This window comes from Danio rerio, chromosome 2 (genome assembly GCF_052040795.2).
Source record: "Danio rerio strain M-AB ecotype USA chromosome 2, GRCz13ab, whole genome shotgun sequence".
Classification (NCBI taxonomy): Eukaryota; Metazoa; Chordata; class Actinopteri; order Cypriniformes; family Danionidae; genus Danio; species Danio rerio.
The window spans coordinates 13,151,028-13,173,916 of NC_141022.1; the positions used below are offsets into that span (position 1 = coordinate 13,151,028).

Genomic DNA, 22,889 nt, shown 5'->3' on the forward strand with positions numbered 1-22,889 from the left:
CTCATTTTTTTACAGATTCTTTTGTTGTTTTCAAAAAAGATTTTCTTACTCAATGCCTTTCTTTTGTTTTCCAGTAAAAAATAAACAAATCAAATAGATTTACTTGAGAAGCAAACTGCTTATTTTCTGAAGAAAACGTGAAAATTGAGATACAAATAATTCTCAGTGGGAAGAAAATATAAATCTTTATTTGCCATTACTTGTTTTTTTTATTGAATTAGTTAAATTATTTTATTTCAACAAGCATATTTTGTCACAAAGTTAATTTAATCTGACAGCCTTAGTTTTAATAATAATACTAATAATTATAACATTAAAATTTACTAAAAGTAAAACACTTTGGGCCCTTTAAAACACCAGCTCAATAAGACGCAAGATGTTTATGGTGCATTTTGTTGCTATTTTCAGAGCACTGCAACCCCAATTTTTATGTTTTGCACCACATTGTATAAATAGTAAATCCATTTATGCTACTTTGCGGACTCATGGGTGTGCAGGTCTATAAAGCAGGTGTGTTAAGGTGCATTGTTGCAGCATTGATATTCTGATAACCTGAAATAGACTGAAAAAGCTGGGCTGAAGTCCAGAGAGCAATAGTTATGCGGCTATTCAAGTTAAAATGCTTATTACACACAGGAAAATCAAGGATTAAAAGGTTACAAAAATTATAAAACATTATAAAAAACATTACCTCATTGCTTTCTTCATGTTGGGAGCTTTTTATTATAATATTATTATTATTATTATTAGCAGTATTAATTATTATATGCATATTAATACTTGTCTTAATAAAAAAAGTTTGGATTTGTCCACCTGTCGGGTTTTGGAAACATGTTCGTCACTAAATGGGGCATAAGAATAGGACGCGAGTTTGGATCCGATTGTTAATTTTAATAGTTTCCTGGAAATTAGAACTAAATTTATAAATAGTTTTGAATCAAATCTTTGCGTTTAACAAACAAAATTTAATATGTGTCCTAATGGATGTCTTAAGTGGAGTATGTACAACACTGTTTCCTTATCCATGAATGTAAAGTAGTAAAAAGTAAAGGTAAAGAGAATGTAAAGAGGTCAAATGGAGAAGGCTCATTCTTTATCCTTGCGCTGTGAGAGTCTTTGTGATGGAGCTGATGAATAGTTGTTTACGGTGTAAAAGAGATAGCTTCAAGCAGACATAGAGTGTAAAGTCACTTACCGTAATGACATTTCTGTTCATCCACAGGTTTGAGAAAAACCTCCACAGGTTAGACGTTCATGGGAAAAGGTAAACATCCACGGAAGAAGGCGAGTCAGGGAGAAGGTAAGGTAAACCAGCCAATGACTGGTTATATAGGGAGTGCTGATGAGGGGTGCAGGTGTGTCTGATTAGAACTCGGGTGAATGTGCTCGGTGTGATTAGAGGTTGCAGGAGATGGGGAGCAATGACAGGTGCTGAGGGATTGTGATGGTGAAAGAGAGAGGTAGGTGGAGCAGCAGGAATGTGCTGGGTATGTGACACTCGCTGCAGATGCTCTGTTTTCTCGCTAGTGAAGTATTCAGTTTTTCCACTTACAAAGTACGCCATGTAATTAACAAATGCACGCTGGCGCGACGCAACCCACTGAGAGAGATAAGTTTAAGCTCCTATGTTTTCAGAAAAAAGTTATAGTTATTATGTTTTTTTTTTCATAATAAAATTGTTCAGATTTTTAACTGAAAATATGACAAACATATAGGGCTCTATTTTAATGATCCAGGCACAAAGTCTAAAGCGCATGATGCAAAAGCATTAAGGCATGTCCAAATCCATTTTTGCTATTCTAAGGATGGAAAAATACGCTCTGCGCCACAATGTATGCTCTAACAGGGTTGTGCTTATTCTCTTAATATGTTAGAGGTGTATTTTGAGCAAAATATAAGTGGAAAAACTGAATGCTTCATTAGAAAGAAAACAGACCTGTAGCATGATAAAGAATGAACCTCCTCCATTCTGCCTTTTTACTTTACTTTTACTCTTTACTTTACTCCTTTACTTTCGTGAATAAGGAAACAGTGTTGTACGCACTCTACTGAAGACATCAATTAGCCTACATATTTAATTTAGTTTGTTAAGCGCAAAGATTTGTTTCAAAACTATTTCTAAATTCAATTCTAATTTCAAGCAAATGAATAAATGAACAGTAATAATGAAGTGTGGTCAAATATATATCTCCAAACACACGTCCTATTCTTATTCCCCATTTGGTGATGCTTATGACTCCAAAACCCAACAGTGTGACAAATCTGTTTTTATTCAAATAAATATAAATATGCATATAATAAATAATACTGCTAATCATAATAACATTACAAAAGCAAATTGTCATGAATAAACTGAAAAAGCCCTTCGAGAAGAAGGCATGGGGGTAGTGGTTTTTGTATTTATCTAGAAAATAATGTTTTTTGTAACATTTTAATCCTTTAATATTTTTTCATATGTGAAGAGATTTGTTTATTGCTGTACATCCTGTGTGTATTAAGCAATATGTAAGCATTTAGACCTGCATATGCACATTTAGACCAGCTTTTAGTTGGTCAATGGTGCTATCTGTTTTAGTTCCTCAAAATACCAACGCACCAACAATGCACCTAAACACACCTCTTTTATAGATCAGCACACCCATAAGTCCACCCAAGTAGCACAAATGGATGTCTCTTGCACCTTGTTGACCCAGGTGTATGACAGGACCCATAGTTTTTTGTTTTTTTTTTGTCTGTTTTTTATTTTATTTTTTAGATTGTATTGCTTGCTTGATGAAAATTTCTCAAGTAAAATATTATCAAACCTATTTGTGGACCAAAAAGAGTAGCATGACACTGGTTACATTAAAAAATATGACAGTAAGCTAAATCTCTATTTCTATCTATGACAAATAGTCAGTGATGAGCAAACAGCACCAATTAAGGTCAGTAAGAAACGTGGCTGCTAAAATCAGCTCGTGTGAAACGAGCCTGTCAAGCTGCTGCCATCTGCCATTGCTTTACTACAGGACCTGCTTTATCTCTACCAGCCTCACACAAACACAAGCAGGTCGATATGACCGGATCAATCTCTAGATCTGGAGCTGTACCAGGCCCGCTTCACAGCTCTTTATCTACACCACACTTCCTTATTTAAATGGTCAGCAGAAGGATGGGTATGAAAGATCGAGAAGTGTCAAAATAACTATTTATAATTGCAGTATTAACAATCATTTTAACAATGCAGGTTTAAGATTTCATATTGATGCTATTTGGTTGGAATTTTAAAATGTTTTCAAAATGAGCTCTTTGTTCTTACCAGGCTGTGTTTACTTAATCAAAATAAAAGTAGAAACAATAATTGAAAAAAATAAAATAAAAATCTATGTATTTTATTGCTGTGATAGCAAAGGTTAATCATCAGCATCAATACTCAAGATGCTATCCTAGTAAATATTTATTCTAATAATTTGTAAAACAGTTGTGCAGATTGATTAAATATTTTTATTACTGTTTTATTCTGTGCATCCTTCTGATCCTTCCTACCAGTGCATACATGTATAGTTACTAAGATAAATAAAATCAGACTGACCTCAAACATTTGAACACTGTTGTATGAAGAGTATTTGTACTTTTAAATATAAATGTTATAAAATGAAGAAATATTTAAGTAAACCTTAAAAATAACACATTTTAATATTTTAATTTTAGCATTAAAAATTTTAAGGAAGTATGGCAGCTGTTATTTTTATTTGCTTTTTTCAACCTGTCATAACAGTTCTCATGAGGATATAAGAATTAGAAGTTTCGGACTATCAAAGTGTCCATTCTCTGTCAAATTATTTTATAACTGTGTCATTGACCTCAACTACAGAGGTACAAATTGATTTAATCATTTAATGTCATAAAGTAAATATACTGCTGTTGAGCATAGATTAGTTTTTTTAATCTAGATTAATCTCAGAATTAATCTAGATTAATCTACATCAAAATGGCTCATTTGAATTCTGCAAAAGGCATTCAGAATATGTGTGCTACCTAAATATTACATCTTTGAGAACGTGTTTCACACGCCAGGTAGCGCATTAGGCATTAGACCAGGGGCTCATCTCCTGTTTTCAAAATGCATCACAAAATGCATCACTGTTCTACTATGATAATTGGTGATAAAAATAAATTATGTTCAATAAGATGTTAACTAACTTGTTATTCAGTTAAACATGAATTTTGAACTGTAGGCCTACATAAGCTCAAAAAAGTGATTTATGATTAGCTTGATCTGACTAAAGTCATTACTGAACTAAACAGAAATGGAATTTAGACGTTGAGTATGCACACTTTAAAAAGTCTGTGATTTGAACAGTAAAAGTCTGTACAATCTACAGTGAAAACCTATTAAATGATTACCAGCTCATTTCTGTCCAAAATACGGAAAATAGCTTTAACAGATCTAACTTTTGTTTTTGAGAAACTAATTAAAATGTCAGAAATCTCACCACACACCCTCATTCACCAGTCCCTAAATTAGTTAATTAGTTTAGTCCACTAGACAGAGTGAATGACCACAAAGAAGTGAATTCAGACACTGATGAACACCTGCTGTTAACAAGCACAATCACTGAAGGATAGAACAAGAAATCAAACTACAGACACAGCCTCACACCAAACCAAATGAATTAAAACAGAGGATTAAACAACTCTATTAAATAACAGTATTACCGGCTTCAATGATTACAGTTTGACTTCAATTCTATCATATCTGCAAGAATATTTTATAATTAACAGAGGTTTATATTTTTATTGAAAATATTTAATTTCACCTCATCATCATGGAGATCAGAGGCTGCTTTGGTTGGGCTCTTGAACCTTTACTCTTCTATCTTAATGTGTCTCTGGCTGTAATAACTGTGTTTTTGAAACTCATCAGTTATAGCAAAAAAAGGCAATGAGTAACTCTACTGTGTGTACTTAATTGTTACAGACGTAAATTCTAGCATTTAAGCCATTAAAAATTGATTTATTTGATATTGTTTGGAATATGTTACAACTTCCCATAGAGGTTCAGTTATCAAGGAATTAATAAAAATTAAAAGTTTTATTAATTTCATGCACAAAACTTTGAGATCTTCAGCGGCACATTATGACAGAGAAATGAAAAATCGAGATATGAACCTCAACCATTGTTGCAAAAAAAAAAAAGCTGCTAAATTCATTCATGCTGCAATGCATGCTGGGTGCCAGCATAGTACAAAAATCCCAGCATGCATTGCAGCATGAAAATACTATGCAGCTTAAAGTTCTTACAATCTCTTTCTTTTCCTTTATTTAATGTTGTTTTTGGGAGGTAATATTTCAGTAGAGTGTTCTGGGTTCATTTTTATTTTTTGTTTGTCACCGTTGTTGAGATTAAAAGACTAATTGTTGATGTCTGTTTTTTTCAGTTCTGCCATAGATCAAACATTCTCATTTTGAATGCTGTATTTAAACCTGTTAAACAGTTATTGGCTGCTGAAGGTCAAGTAGTTTCATTTACATATGGTATTCCTCACTTATAACAAGATATTCAGTGAGTGCACAAGTAGGTGAGGGTGATTTTGATTTCATAGACAATCTTATCAGACTTATTATTGGCTTTTATCTTTTGGCTTTTCATGCTATACAAATAGTGAGATTAACATAATTAATTATAGCAGGTAACATAAAAACCAATGTCAGAAAAAAAAATAGTTGAAGAATCAAACTAAAGCAGACTCTGTCCTCCATCATGGGGACTTCAAATTAACAACAAAAATTTCATGAAGAGCTTTTGTTCATAGACATAAATAAAGTCAAATGTCAGTAATAAGTGAAGATCCTGATGTTTGTAGAGTTGTTAAATGATCTCTGCTGAGATCTTGAGAAATAAAATTTTTTATTGTGTAATTTGTTTTGGCTGTGTTTTTTGTGTTTTACTTTACTTCAGTGATTCTGCTATTAACAGTTGTTCATAAATAATTCTCAATCCTCCTTTATTTAGACACCTAATTATCTGATTAACTTCATCACTGTCTGAGTGTTCAACCCTCTGTAGTGAGGACACTAGTGAGGATTTTGCTCTGGGATTTGAGAGGTTAAATGTCTTCGATGAAAAATACAGACTGTGGACTATTTTTAACAGAAATTTTCTGAATTTATGAATTTAAAATGTTAAAAACAGTAGATTACTGGCAACCAGAGCTGCCGGTATTTTACCGTAAATCAAGAAAGAAAAAGAAAACACAGCAAAATACTGTAAAATGCTTTTTGTGTCACCATTGTGGAGGATAGTAGCATCTTGGAGCAAGTCCAAGATGAACTAAGAGTATTTGATGGTATGCTGCATCTTCTTTTGTTTAAAGGTAACTGTGTAGTTACTTATGCAGTGAAAATCTGTTTGCTAATTGTAAACACACATGAACACATTAGTGCATTGAATGACGTTTTTATGCACTAAGCTACGTTTTTGTGAACTGAACTTTTTTATGGAAAAGTTCTGGCAACCACAGCTGTCGGCATTTTTCCGTAAATTTATCAGATTTTTTTAACAGTGCATATATTAGTGGAATTATTGAAGTAAACAGCACGATCAAACTATTTTTGTCATGTAGGACATTTTTTGCCATATTTTCCGACAAGATCCACACAATAAAAGATGTCAGTAAAAGACTACACACACACACACACACACATCGTGAAATGCAGAAGTTTTTTTTTTTTTTTTCCATTTGGTGTGGGTTTTTTAATTCCATTACACTCTAACCTGTCCTTACTCTTTATTTGCGTCTAATACCCTAGTTTGTCACATTAACGCTAATAATGGCCCACCACTAAAATACATATATATGTTTACTCTGTCATGAATTTTCTTTTTATAATATTTTTTTTACTAATCATAACGTTCTCCAACAGAAGGTTAGATAACAATTTCGAATGTCAAGAAAGAATGTACACGTGTGAGCCAATTAAACAAAACAGCTGCAAGTATAAATAGTGCAGATAGAGTATTCATAACAAAAAATACAAACAGAAAATGAGCAATTATTTACTGAGAAAACCTCCTCACAGAGTGATGATAAAAAAACCATATAATGTTTGAGCGGTCAAGTGCATAGTGAATAAGTGCAGATAACAAAGAATTAACCACTGAATTTCTTTCTGAGTATTGAGCTCGATTTCAAGAGGAAACGTAACTATTTGACATTTTATCAGTTTAGTGGCTAATTAGTACAAATTCGTACAAGTTCAGTTCAGTTGTATGAAAATGTCCAATATTAAAAATGAGGTGTGGCACCCAACCCTGCCCCTAAACCCAACCATCATTGGGGGATAAGCAAATCGAACTTAATTGTGTGATTGAGATCGTATGAATTCATACAAATTAGCCACTAAATCAAAAGGTTATGAATTGCTATGAGATTGTGTTGGAGTATTTGTTAGAAATACTGATTGGAGAAACACTGAGTTGTTGAACTATGTTGGTAATAGCAGAAGCTGTGGCAATAGTTGACTGACAATGCTTTTGTGAAACAAATCCCAGTATGTTTAAGACTGGTAATAGAGGTGCTTCAATGATGTCAAAACCAATGTTGGTTGAAGATTAAACATGTTAATTCCAGCAAACCCAGTAACAAAAATGACAATTCAAAATGGCCTCCTTACACCTATTAATATTGTGTTTTGCAATCTTTAATTCTTAATTTATTTTTAAAGTTTCATCCCAACTACTTTTTTTTTATTGACACATGATTTACTATGAGTGTGTTTGTGATTCTCTTACCAGCTGCTGTCCTTTGGGACCCCATCCGGCATACTGCAGTGCGGTGCTCTGCACCTCATTAGGGGTCAGTTCCACTCTCTCTCTGTCAAAACACAAACAATTCTCAAAACAACAATAGCACAACTGTATGTGTGTGTGTGTGTGTGTGTGTGTGTGTGTGTGGTGTGTGTGTGCGTCTGTGTGTGTGTGCATCTGTGTGTGTGTGTATGTGTGTGTGTGTGTGTGTGTGTGTATGTGTGTATGTGACCTTATTCTTCACGTACAAGCCAATTGAATTTTTTTGGCTCGAGACTTCAGATCTCATAAACTTCCATTCATTTTTAGACATAAAAACAGCTCGTTATGCTGCTTGATGTTGCAATATGATATTTTATATTATATTATTCTACTTTGTCTGTATAGTCATGGACACACTTGTCTGTAGAACAAGTAATTTAACCGTTTTATACCATTTATTATTACTAGTCATTTCTCCGAAAGGCACCTGAATCAGAAGTTCTAAGACAAATGAAAAAAATGACTGCACTTCTGCATTGAAGAATAAGGTCAATAGAAATACCAGTACATTATAACCTTATGGGGACTTTGTTTTGCACATAAATCTCGCAGAATAAAGTATTTTGAAAATGAAAAAATGCAGATTGTTTCTGGCGAGGGTTGGGTAGGGTAGGGTAGGGTAGGGTATCAGTATCTGTGTTCTTTCTGTGTGTTTTATGTCTATTGTTTTGTATATGTACAGTTTTACAAATATGATTATGTATATTTTTGGATAAGTATGTACTGTATGTGTATGTCAAAGCATTAGATCAGAAATTGTAATAGACATCTAAGAAAAAAACAAAACTAGACTAGCCACCTATTCTCAGACTGACAGCCCAAATTTAGCCTTGTTTTAGCCAGGATGATTATGTTTAGACGTCTATTAGACATCTATTAGACATCTTTTAAAAACAGAAAATACTTGCTGGGAACAGTCATGGGAACAGGTATGTAAATAAGCAAAGGTCAATAGCACCCAAATGGGTTTGATGCTTCAAGATTACATGTAGAATGAACAAAACTAGACATTTTGAAGAAACAACTGTGTGGAATATGACCTACACGATGTGTGATCTGAACATCGTGTTTTATTCTGTGGGTGCAGTTATTGTTCTGACACCTCTGTTACCTGAGCGGTTTTGCATAAAAGCAAGTTAATGGATTAAGCTGGGCTTTTCAGGCTATTCTGAATTTGGTCCTGATTGAATTGCATGAAAGCAGGCTAAATTAAGCTGAATAAAATTACTATGGAGATGCATTCTTTGTGACTAGAATGACCTAGAGCATGGTTTTCAAACTTTTTTCACCAAGTACCACCTCAAAAGAATTATCTCTCCAAGTACCACCATAATGACCAGTATTAAAATACAGTAGCATAGTAGGCCTGATTAAAAAAAGCTACATCACTGCACAGTTCGAAAACGAGGCATATTAATTCATATTATTAAATATATGTATTACTGTCAGCCACTTAAAACAGTATTAATAGTTTAGACATTAACTGCGCTTGCAGGTTAAAAAAAAATCTTAAGTGTTTACTAAAAAGTTAACTAAAAATGGTGCTGTTCTTAAAAAGTAAAAAGAGAACTGCTGTACTTTAATGTAAAGTATTAACTTAGAAGCCAATTCATCAAAATCTGGAAATGTTTGAATGTCATAAATATAGGCTATATATCATATTATAGGCGACGCGGAGACTTAGTAGCTAGTGCTGACGCCTTACAGCAAGAATGTCTCTGGTTCGAGCCTTGGCTGGGTCAGTTGGCATTTCTTTGTGGAGTTTGCATGTTTTCCTCGCGTTCGCGTGGGTTGCTCCTGTTTACCCCACAAGTCCAAAGACGTGGTACAGGTGAATTGGGTAAGCTAACTTGTCCGTAGGGTATGTGTGTGAATGAGTGTATCCGCTGTGTAAAAACATGATGGATGAAGGCTGATTTATACTTCTGCATCAAACGCCGGCACAAGTGGTATAAGTGGATTTGATGTTCTAAATCCACGTATGGGAGGATTCGGTTCAGAAGCCGCTTGTCTGAAAGAGCATTGAACAGGCCAATGAAAGCAATGACTTGGCAGCGTAAGCTTGCGCAGGTGTGCTGCATTGCCAATTAACTGAGCATATAAGCACACCTGGCGCCAGCAAATGCCATCCTTTTTAAGCTGAAGAGACTTTTAAACAGCTAAGGGACAGTCATTATGGCGACGGAGTATAGCTCTTCCGTTCCCTTCCTCGGGGAACGAAGGGTTACTTCTGTAACCTCTAACGTTCCCCTTCGGTTGGGGAACTCCAGTGCTATAAATGGATTTGATGTTCTAAATCCACGTATGGGAGCCATTGAAAGCGCCATAATGACCCATAATGCACCTTACCAACGTCTACGATGAGAGGGCAGTCAGGCAAGCATGACGTACCCAAATCATGAAAGGCGCGGTCCTCCAACATGCCCTTGGCCCTAACTTATCCCCACTTCAAAGAAGCTTTACGGAATAGGTATATTTTTTTGGGAGTCGCTAGCGTCTAGATAATTCTAGGAATACGACAGTACGTTGTGAGCGTGCAATCCCGGTAGGGAGGACGCTGCGGAGACCATCCGCACCCAATAGGGAGACAAAATGGAATTACATATGGACTAACCCTAAGGAGGGGGAGTGCGCATAAGAAGGTGGTTAGCGGATAGGGAAGGCACGGGTCCACCCAGGGGGAGGACTTCAACCATGGTGGAAATAAGCATATGGGATCGCCAATGGGGATCGCACATAGCCGGCACCTATACCCAAAAACGCAGGCTGACCAGCGGGCAGACCTAACGTAGTGGGCCAGCAAGTGACTCCTCCGCTGAGTCAGTGCTGGGGGCCTCGGAGGAATCTGCAGGGCTCACCGAACGGGGAACTTTACTGACAGATGGGAAGGTGCACATCTCTCCGTGTTAGGGAAAAAGGCACCGCAAGCGTGTTACAACACCCCACCGAGTTGTTTCCTCAATCACCAAGGGTTACCTAATACCCTTGAGGAAACCGGCTCCACTCGCAGATTGTAAAACCTTGCAAATGTGTTGGGTGTTGCCCAGCCCGCAGCTCTACAAATGTCTGTTAAAGAGGCGCCGCGTGCACGCGCCCAAGAGGATGCAACGCTCCGAGTGGAGTGCACACGCACTCCCGGGGGACGCGGCTGACCTCTGCTCAAATAAGCACATGAAATGGCCTCCACAATCTAGTGGGATAATCTTTGTTTGGACACGGCACTTCCCTGCTGCCGTCCACCATAACAGAAAAAGAGCTGCTCAGAAGATCTAAAGTACTGAGTACGGTCCACATAAATGCGCAGGGCGCGAACTGGACAGAGTAAGGAAAGGGCTGGGTCTGCCTTCTCCAGGGGCAGCACTTGCAGGGTTACTACCTGATCTCTAAGAAAGTGGTAGGAACTTTGGGCACATAACCCGGGCGGGGTCTAAGGATAACGTGAGAAATCCGGCCCGAAATCCAGGCACGAGTCACTGACCAAAAATGCCTCCAGGTCCTTGACCCTCTTAATGGAGGCCAACGCGACCAGCAGAGCTGTCTTCAGGGACAGAAATCTTAAGGATACTGAATCGAGTGACTAAGGGATCTGAACGCAGGCTCGTGAGGACGAGGGCGAGATCCCAAGAGGGCGTAAGAGGGGGCCGAGTTGGATTAATTCGCCTAGCACCTCTGAGGAACCGGCTGATGAGGTTATGCTTTCCCACTGTGCCGCCAGCCACCGCGTCATGGTGAGCGGAGATGGCGGCAACGTAAACCTTGAGAGTGGAGGGCGACAGCCTGCTATCCAGCTTCTCTTGAAGGAAAGAGAGCACAACACTGATCTGGCAAGTTCGGGGGTCTTCTCTGCAAGAAACACACCATTCAGTGAATAGACTCCACTTCAGGGCGTAGGCGCGCCTCATGGAGGGGGCTCTAACTTGAATGGTGGTATCAACCACCGCAGACGGCAGGTTACCTAAGTCTTCCTCACGTCCAGGGACCACACGTGGAGGTTCCCAAGATCGGGGCTAGGGTACCAGATGGTGCCCTGTCCCTGAGAAAGTAGGTCCTCTCTCAAAGGGATCTGTCAGGGGAGGGCCGTCGCGAGGAGGGAGAGCTCTGATATCCAGGTCCGGTTGGGCCAGAGGGGCTCAACTATCGGAACCTGCTCCTCGTCCTCCCTGACCTTGCACAGTAGCTGCGCGAGTAGGCTCACTGGGGAAAACGCATACTTACGTGTGCCCTGAGGCCAGCTGTGGGCCAGTGCATCCGTGCCGAGAGTGCCCTCGGTCAGGGAATAGAACAACTGGCAATTCGGTTTACGGGGGAGGCAACAGAACAATCTGGGCCTCCCAGAATCGCGCCCATATCAGCTGAATAGACTCGGGGTGGAGTCTCCATTCTCCAGAGTGAATCTGCTGCCGTGAGAGCGCATCGGCTGCACGATTGAGCATACCTGGCATGTGAATGGCGCGCAGCGATTTCAGCCGTGGGTGACTCCAGAGGAGCAGACGGCGGGCGAGCTGAGACATGCGGCGAGAGCGCGCACCCCCCATGCGGTTGATATACGCTGTCGCCGACGTACTGTCCGTCCTGACCAGCACGTGTTGCTGCTCCAACACCGGAGAAAAACGGTGGAGAGCGAGGAACACTGCCAACAGCTCTAGGCGATTATTATGCCAATGCAGCTGGGTGCCTTTCCACAGGCCCGCAGCTGCATGCCCGCAACACACGGCTCCCCAGCCTGTGTTGGAAGCATCTGTTGAGACAACAACATGACTGGACGCCTGTCCCAGAGGCACACCGGCCTGCAGGAACAAGGGGTCGTTCCAGGGGCTGAGGGTGCGGCGACACAGCACAGTAACGGAGACTCGGTGTGCGCCCGCATGCCATGCGCATCTTGGAACTCGATCTAGAAGCCAGTGCTGAAATGGTCTCATATGGAGCAGTCTGAGCGGTGTGACAGCCGCAGTGGATGCCATATGCCCCAGGAGCCTCTAAAGGTATTTCAGTGGGACCACTAGTTTGCTGTCGAGCTCCCTCAGACAGTTCAGCATGGTAATCGAGTCCAGCTCCATCCCGAGAAAAGAGATCCTCTGCACGGGGGCGAGTTTGCTCTTTTCCCGGTTGACCTGCAACCCCAATAGGCGAAGATGCCGGAGCATCTCGTCTCTGTGCATGGTCAATTGCTCCCGCGAGTGAGCTAAATCAGCCAGTCGTCGAGATAATTGAGTATGCGGATACCCGCTAGCCGAAGGGGCGCTAAGGCACCCTACGCGAATTTGGCGAAGACCTGCGGAGACAGAAAGAGCCCGAAGGGGAGGACCTTGTATTGCCACGCTCGCAAACCAATCCTGAGGACGAACGCATCGGAGGATGCGCTTCTGCGTGAGCATTCTAAACAACAGCTTGCGAAGGCAGCGGTTCAAAACACGCAGATCTAGGATTGGCTGTGACCCACCGCTCCTTTTGGGTACAATGAAGTACGGGCTGTAAAACCTGCTCTCCATCTCGGCTGGAGGAACTGGCTCGATTGCACCCTTCGCCAGGAGGGCAGCAATCTCCTCTCGCAAGACAGGGGCGGACGGGGAATTGACCCTGGTGAAATACACGCCCGTGAACCTGGGAGGCTGTTTCGAGAACTGAAGCTCATAGCTGAGTCTGATCATGCATATGAGCCACCGCGAGGGGCTGGCCCGCGCTAACCAGGCAGGCAGAGCCCTCGCTAATGGCGTCATCGCAGCAATCGCTGATGTACCAGCGGAGGGGCAGCGCGGAGCGGGTGTGCTGATCCGGGGAGCACGAGGGTCCACAGAAGAGCTGGAGGAGAGCGATTCGCTCTGACTCCGCACCCTGACTCCGGAGAGGGGGCTTAGGGGCTGGGAGAAGGGAGACCGTCCCCCCAGCACCCGTGAGCCGCTGGCGGAGCATGTGGACCCTGCGAGCTGAGTTTTGACAGCGCTCACCTGCCCGAAGGGGGCGAGCGGGTCTGGATCATCATCGGACAATGAAACCCACCCTCCGATGCCGCGGTGGATGTCTGGTCTCCGGTGTCATCGAGCGTAAGGGCTACCATCTGTTAGGTGCATCGCTTCCCCCGCTCGAAGCTTAGATGGAGCGCTTGGAGGAGCGAGAGGTCCGCGGGCCCGTGGGCGACGGATTATCTCTCGTTGAACCCTCAGATCTGCCCGAGAGCCCGCTGCAAAGCAGGGGACAGCTGGGGTGGTTTGCCCTTTTGCAAAGGCTAACCGCGATCTTTACTGCGCAACAGTCATATCATCGCAATGACGACATGAACTGCCCGCGAGCAGCGCATTAACATGCTGGAGCATGTAACGCAGTGCCCGTGCCCATCATCCAAGGACAGGAACCCACAGCATCCAGAAACGCACAGTCGGAGTGCTGTCCTGAAAAGGACGTGCTGCACGACTGTGTTGCTCTCTTTGTGAAGTTGCAACTTTATACGCACCGCTCTGGAGGACCGGACCCAAAGGCACGCCAGGCAAGGGAGAAAACCCAGTTCCGAATCCTCCCATACGTGGATTTAGAACATCAAATCCACTTATAGCACTGTAGTTCCCCAACCGAAGGGGAACCCGTTTTTTCTCAGAGGATGTCAAGTTGACAAAACATTGCTGCACTCTGATACAGGTTTTTCGGAGAAAATTAAAAAGCACTGCAAAAAAGAACTAGGTGTTCTGTGTTTGTATATGAGATAATTAATCAAATGAAATAATATTCCATACAAAATATAAAGCTAATTGGTCGGTTCTTGTCATGTGACTCGTGGTGCGACATTCTGAAAAGTTAAGATGTTTTTTATCTCGGCACGCCTGGAATACATGAGCAAGCGTGCTGCTTGCGCCTTCAATATAAATAATGAACTTGTGCGTGGAAATGGCATGATATGTGAACAGCCACCATTATTTGTGATTTACAGTAGTTGATCTTGCAGGGACATGCTGGATTCACCTGATTTGTGGATCCATTTGTTGGCAGTTCTTACTCATTTTGCTAGCCTGTGGGTTAAAGTTTGGAGCTCGGGTGACCGAGATGTACCAAGACAGTAAGATTTTTTCTAAATAAAAGATTGTTTAGACTCAGATAATAAATAAAACTGAAATAATTAATGATTTCTTGTGCAGCCCAGTACCAATTGATCCTGGGGGGTATGGGACAACTGCTGTAGCTCGTATCTGCTCTTCAAGCGCCACGCGCCTCTAGTTCTGTGCCAATTGGATTGATTTTTAGCAGCTGATGACGCAATGCACTAAAGTACACATTCTAAGCACAGCACTTTGTAGGCTTCAGAGAACAGCCAATGCTGATCACAATGCTGTTATCATACATGTCAAAAGATTTAAATTGTATTCATTTTTTCTTTCATTATTCAGCGATTCCTCTGCGTATCACTAAAAGTAGGCCAGCGTACCACTAGTGGTACACATACCACAGTTTGAGAATCACTGCCCTAGAGCAAAAGAACAACCACTCGCTCTCCTTTGGGTTTTCACTGATTTATTAGGGGTTGCCACATTGGAATCACTACTTACTCTGGCATATGTTTTATGCGGATGCCCTTTTAGCTTCAACCAAGCACTAAGAGCAGACTTACTCATGAGTGCTGAGAAACACCTATAAATTCTCTCATTTACACACACTCATACACTACTGCCAATTAAGATTATTGAGTTGATCAGTAACACATGTCTTTGGACTATGGGAGAAACCGGAGAACCTGGAGGAAACCTAACAACCAATCTTAGATTAATCCTGGTGAAATATCTGTCATGTTTGCTATCAATGTTAGTAGAAATGAATGTGTTTTACAGTCAATCCAGGTTCTTTGCCGTTTACATATATTTTCCATTATTTACAAGTGCAAATGTATTAGCAACAATTTTATATGTACATACAGTATATAGCCATTTCTGATTTCCATATAGAGAAGAGATACAAGAAAGATAAAACAGATATATACACTCTTCTGTTAAAGTATTTTAGGCTGACTATATGTTTGTTTAAAAAAAAAAAAAAAAAAAAACGAAAAAAAAAAAAAAAAAAAAAAATATATATATATATATATATATATATATATATATATATATATATATATATATATATATATATATATATATATATATATATATATAAATCTGGATTATCTAGATTACTTTTTGCTAAAAAAATTTTTATCTAGATTATTTTATTTTCCTACAATCAAGCCCGAAATTATGCATACCCCTGGCAAATTCAAAGTTTTTTTTATCATAAATATTAGAGGCTTCTGCCAAAATATAATAAGATGATGTACAAGAGGCATCGTTGTGAAGAGAAAAATACATTTCTCAGGTTTTATTTCAATTTGAACAAAAACGTTAAGTCAGAATTTGCCAGGAGTGTATGGATATTTTTGGGCTTGACTCTATATATAATTAATATCTTAGACCTATCTTAGCATTTATATACCGATGCTCTCTGATGATAGGAAATGCTTCATTTATCCTCACTTGTAAGTCGCTTTGGATAAAAGAGTCTGATAAATGAGTAAATGTAAATGTTATCTTACTAGATATCAGCTTTTGAACACTGATAGGCTTTTCTTAGGGTAATGTTACATTTGTCAATTGACAAATCTTTGCACAGTTGAAACACTGATTCAGCAATGACCTGATGGCACTATACATTACAAGCTACAGTATACTGTTTCTTTCAAATGTTTATTTATAGTTTTATATAACAATCAATCACCAACACATGCTTCTTGATCTTCTTTCACTGTCACTGATGCCACATATGTTGTAATAGTTGATCAATAGAAATTGCGATTAGTATAATTGTCCTCCCAAATATACTAGAACATGATTGGCTAGGAGAAGCATTGTGGCCCAGTGGGTAGCACTCATTGGCAGCAAGAAGGTCACTGGTTCGAGCCCCATCTGGGTCAGTTGGCGTTTCTCTGTGGAGCTTGCATGTTCTCCCCATGTTCACTTTGTTTCCTTTGGGTGCTCTGATTTCCCCCACAGTCCAAGGACATGTGGTATAGGTGAATTGAATAAACTAAATTGGCCGTAGTGTATGTATGTCCATGAGTGTGTATGGATGTTTCCCAGTACTGGGTTACAGCTCAAATGACATCCACAGTGTAAAATATATGCTGGATAAGTTGGCAGTTTATTCTGCTGTGGCGACCTAAGTGGACTAAGCCGAAGAAAATGAATGAATGGAAATGATCTGTTCTTATCTTGTCTTATCAGATCTTCAGAAGCACACTAGATGGCAGTGCTACCCACAACTCAGTTCTCTACAATGCCTCAGTTCCATTGAGCTCAATGAACTGAACCCTTGTGACAACAGAGATGACAATAAAAAAAAAGAACACCAGTTGTAATATGGAACAAATTCAGTCATAACAAGCAGACTTACGGAGAATCAAGGCTGCAGATGATGTAATACGCCATGAAGGAATACTGATAAATCTGCAGAACAAAGACAACAGACGAGATGTCCTTTACAAGTGCCATCAGTCACATAGTGTGTCATCAATTACAAAGAGACGTGATGCAACAGATAAGAGAACGCTGCAACAAAAGACAAGATGATCTTCGAAACAAACACAGCTAGATTCACATTATGATTCAGAACATTTACCGGCATGATATTGTAGGCCAACAGGACATATTTTAGATCTGGAGACACTTGATATTGGGTTGGTCTGTAGGCTTCCTGAAAACAGAAATTCACATTACTCTAAAGTTAAATTTCGACATACAAAAGGTTTGCATCCTTTATTGTTAATCAAAGTGATAAGAACCTGGCTGTGGAAACTCTCAAATGTCTTGTTCTCCACCAGAGTCTTGTTGTAATTCGTCTGAATGTTCAACATCTTCACATTGCCATCGTGGTCGTGGTACAGCAGTTCAGTGTCTTTGAAGGGAAGAAGAAAACAATATTTAATGGACATGCAGAATTTTCTTATACAGTCAGGAGTTTATAAAAGTTTTATCACTATGAATCAGTTTATTTTTCCATGATGCTGCTGGTTCATTATTACATGTAGTTTACCTAATTAATAATTCATAATAAACAAACGCACATGGACAAGCACACAGTCCACATTTCATGTTTAATAAGAAATTACTGGGGCTGAGGGATTTGGCCTAAAATAAAAAATAAATCATAATTGAACATTTTAACTCGATTACATTTAATGAACGATTATTTATTTATTAATTTATTTTGCCCTTATAGTTCAGTGGCAGGTTTTGTACAGTAAATATGCTCAAATATTACAAGTGAGAGATTTTTGAATGAAGGGTGCATTACTTGATTTAAATTAATTGAAGGAAAACACACACTATCTACTTTGATTATGTCACGGTTGCAGGTTTGTGCGCTCTCCCGGAATGTCTGTGTGATCATGTGGGTTTGTTTTGCTTTTGTGGCCCACGTGTATTGTTTTGGTCACGTGGCCTTACGTCACTCCGCTGGATTGATTTTTCGCCAGCTGATATACATCATCGTGACTATATAAGTGCTACGTGTTTAATGTTCATTGTCAGTTCGTTACGTGTACTCATGTGTGTCTTTCTGTCTGTGCTCAGGACCGTGAGGAGTTTCTGCTAGAGCCTGATTTCCTGTTTGATTCCTACTGTTCCCCTAGCCTTAGCACCGCACTCTTTTGTTGCACCTGTTTCTTGAGTTTGACTGTGTCTAATAAATTCCTTTGTTCACTCGCTATTGGATCCTACCCGAACATTTATTTGAATGTGACAGATTATTTATTGAACATCAACGTTGAACAGCTAAATTTAAAACAAACATTGTCTAAAACAGTCACATTTTTCTTAGAAAAAAATAAAATAAATAACTTGAATTTTTTTCTATGTTTTTTCCATATTATCTTCTGTAAACAAATAATTTAATGTAAATAATAATTTTAATGTAATGGAAAATATGTCGTCTCAAGGCATCTTTGGCACAGCTTCCAATTGTCATAAAAAGTAAGGTAAGTGCAAAGTAAGGCTCAAGAATGGGTCCATCGTTAGGAACCAACGGACAAGCAACAACTTTAATCATAAGGTAAACATAAAACAAAAGTTTCCATATGTAGCTCCTTCATGGGACTCGAAACTCCAATGGACTCTTTGCAATGTGTAGTTAACACAGCAGGGTCACATAACTCTATGTGCTGTAGGTAAAATGATAAAAAATAAATAAATAAAAAATCGACCTGGAAAAAAATTTAGCAATTATAGGTTCTGAATGTTGATTACTGAAAATGATGGGGTGTGTACATAGTGGTAAATGTTTTAAGTGCAGCTTTATTTAATAGATGGTCATAGAGGCAAGATCAAAACCATATGGAAAAGAGTAGCAATAGAGGTGATCCACAAACAAAATTCAAAGAACAGGCAATGATCAGGATAGGCAGTAAACACTCAAAATATTCAACAAAACACAGTCCAAAAATCCAAAACTAGGGATGGCTGATGTGAAACACGTTTCGACACAGATATTTCAGAAGCATTTCAAAACCTGTCGAATCTGCATTTGTCTGACAGGGTTGGAAAAATCTCATGTGGCTTAATGGCTTAGTGTAACTGTGCTGCAAGTGGCCTAAGTTTGAATGTCCTAAGTTTGAATCCCGACTTACAAATTCTCTAAACTAATGACCTGATGTATTTTATTAATGTTACTATTTTATGACCAAAAAAAGACATATTTATTCACAAAGTATTCTTTTCAATGTCAGACCAATGTTAAAACAAAACATGTTACAAGAACAGAGCACTTGAAAGCTAACATCTACAGCTGCATCTCCCTAAATTCAAACCCATTATCTCTGCATGCTAGTCAGGAAGTCTCACAGCTTCACCAAATCACTTAAAACCTCAACTCTACAGTGTGGCGGTTAATACATCAATTTGCTTAACTGTTTCTTTGTGGAAGCTGTTCCAGAGCAATACATAAAAAATTACCATTAGGTGTCACTGTAGAAACAGGGTTCAAAAAGTTTAGAAGCTTCGACACATTTGCCTTTAATGTTTCAGTGTTTCATAAAGCCTCGCTTTGCCCACCACTATCCAAAACCATGAAAGACAAGAACAGGAGCAAGAAAATTCTAGGAATTGTACAGTAATACAAGACTAAGTATATATGTGTTTAAAAGTGAGGTGTATGTATAGTCCTTGTATTCAATCCTCACAAGCTTCAGCTATGTTTGTAATCAGTGATGATCTGGAACTGGTGTGTGTAAAGTGCATGATGGAATTTGTAGTCCAGTTCAGTGGCCGATGTGATGTGTAGAGTGCCCTCTAGTGTGTCTGGTGGGCACTCAACTTGGTGACTGACAGTTACATTGGCATGCATTACTTTTGAGTGACTTTCACCTAAAAGACAACAGAAATAGCTCTCAAAATATTCCCGATTTGTTAATTAAAATGCCCCCTCCACCCCTCACCTCATGTGAAAAGAACAGTGTTATGCTAACTTGTGTACTTACATTACATCACATTGAAACATTGAAAATGCTCATTTATTGTTGCTAATTATTATTTTATTTCAGTTTATTATTTTTTACTACTGTGCATGAGGCTAGATTTGTTTAGTTTTAGTTTTTGTTTAGTTTTAGTTTTTCATTTATTTATTCATTCATTCATTTTCTTGGTTTAGTCCCTTTATTAATCCAGGGTCACCACAGCGGAATGAACTGCCAACTTATCCAGCAAGTTTTTACGCAGCGGATGCCCTTCCAGCTGCAACCCATCTCTGGGAAACATTCACACACACATTAACACACACACTCATACACTACGGACAATTTAGCCTACCCAATTCACCTGTACCGCATGTATTTGGACTGTGGGGGAAACTGGAGCACCCGAAGGGAAACCCACGCAAGGGCAGGGAGAACATGCAAATTCCACACAGAAACGCCAACTGAGCCGAGGTTCGAACCAGCGACCTTCTTGCTGTGAGGCAACAGCACTACCTACTGCGCCACTGCCTCACCTGTTTTTCATTTATCATTACTAAATCAACCTTGGGCTAAATCAGTTGAGATACAGCTATTTTTTTACCTGCTGATTTTTTAGAATGCAATATTCATGTGCACTTTGTCAGTAAAGCCTGTTCTAGTAAAATTCCAGGACTGTCGTGGAACGAGTCGCAGAAAACCGAATATCCAAGTGCAGTTTATTTTGAAAAAGAGACAAAAACCTATTCCTGCAATACAAGGTAACAGCAGGTAAGGCAGAAAGTAATCCAGATGGTGGGTAAGCATAAACATACCAGTCAGAACATGAAATCAACAGGAATCCAAAAAGGGGCAAACACAGAAACAAAGTCACAAAACAAACACACCAGAAACATAAAATCACAAAGCAAACAAAGCAAAATCCAAAGGCAACTTAACACAGCACAAAGGACTTATTAAAAAAAATTTGATCAAGGCCAAAAATGGTTGTGGGAATGAAGTCCAAAAAAAAAATTCAACAACCTGGTGCATTTTAATGTCCAGAAGACTATGGCTGTGTGTAGTAAATGCGGCATGTGAAAATGCCACACTTAATAACATGTTTTACTCCCATCTCACTTCATTTGAGTGTTATTAAATCTTTCTAACAGATGATTCTGTAGTCACGTAATTATTAGTGATGCAAAATCAATTAAATCAGTTCATAAAGCAATGCTATGTGGATTTCGGGTTTTTATTTCCTTTTTTGTGTTTGTGGTTTTTACACTAGAGCACCCTTCTGGCCTTCTGAGGAGATTTACGACTGAACACATAGCTGTGTTTCCCTGACAAGATGTGCACGACAATCGCAGGTACTCTAAAATTGATTTAGAATTTATTTTAAAATGATTTTATTCAGCATTTATTTTTTCATGTACACATGCAAATGGTGGATTTGTGTGAACGGGTGCGCATATGTACAAATCTACATTTGTTGACAGACAGTTTGGGCTACTTAGCAGTATTATGGGAATTATCGGCTCAACAAATTTTCATTGGACAAAGATTTTTTAGTCTTGTGCCTTACTCAGAATATAAAAATACATGTAAATACATTTAGACCATTGACTTTAATCATTACTATTGGAAATTGAAAAGACTTTAAACCAGCACAACAAAAAATGTTTCTACTGCACCTTTAATCACACAGCCCCATTATCGATCTTTCTACATATGAACACAGCACCATCCTATTTTAAGACACATACTGTAAATGAAAAGAACATTACAAATACCGATGAATAAACATTTAATAGCAGTGGCAAACTGTTGATACAATACAATAATGGTAAAGGGGTATGAGCCACCACTGTTAATTTGAATGCTGGTCATTTATTTGACTCTTATGTAATATATACAGTTGAAGTCAGAATTCTCATTTATAAACATAATAGTTTTAATAACTAATTTCTAATAACTGATTTATTCTATCTTTGCCATAATGACAGTACCTAATATTAGACTATACGGTTCATTTTTTAAAGCCACTTCTAGCTTAAAGTTACATTTAAGGCTTAGCTAGGTTAATTAGGTTAACTAAGTAAGTCAGGGTAAGTAAGTCATTGTATAATGATGGTTTGTTCTGTAGATTATTGAAAAAAATATATAGCTCAAAGAGGCTAATAATTTTGACCTTAAAATGGTTTTTAAAAAATTAAAAACTTTTTTTTATTCTAGCCAAAATAAAACAAATAAGACTTTCCCCATTAGAAAAATGTTATCAGGCATACTGTGAAAATTTCCTTGCTCTGTTAAACTTAATTTGGGAAAAATTCAAAGAGGGCTAATAATTCTGACTTATATAACTGCAGACTGCCAAGGGATAGAAGTTTATTTTTCCTTGGTGTGAGACATTTCTTTGGTAGTGGTGATATACTGTAGCACAAACCTATTTTTCCAAATCAAACCATAAATGTTCAGTTGTGTTGTGTAAGGTGAATTTGGTCCCCAAGACATTAATATAAATTTAAAATCATATTCCTGAATAGCTTCCCAGATTATACTAGCAATGTGGCATGCCATGTTATTCTTATAGTAAATGTCATCACTGGCTGGAAACAC

At 38.9% G+C, this 22,889-nt stretch overlaps 1 protein-coding gene across 1 annotated transcript in view; it reads right to left on the bottom strand.

Moving 5' to 3' along the window:
• dpp6b (dipeptidyl-peptidase 6b) overlaps positions 1–22,889 on the bottom strand; it is a gene marked incomplete in the record, with an annotated part of 226,674 nt that overhangs the window by 53,026 nt on the left and 150,759 nt on the right. The window contains 4 exon segments of the mRNA NM_001115122.1: positions 7,775–7,856; positions 17,237–17,289; positions 17,462–17,532; positions 17,639–17,737. Of these exon segments, the coding sequence (NP_001108594.1) occupies positions 7,775–7,856; positions 17,237–17,289; positions 17,462–17,532; positions 17,639–17,737 (305 nt within the window).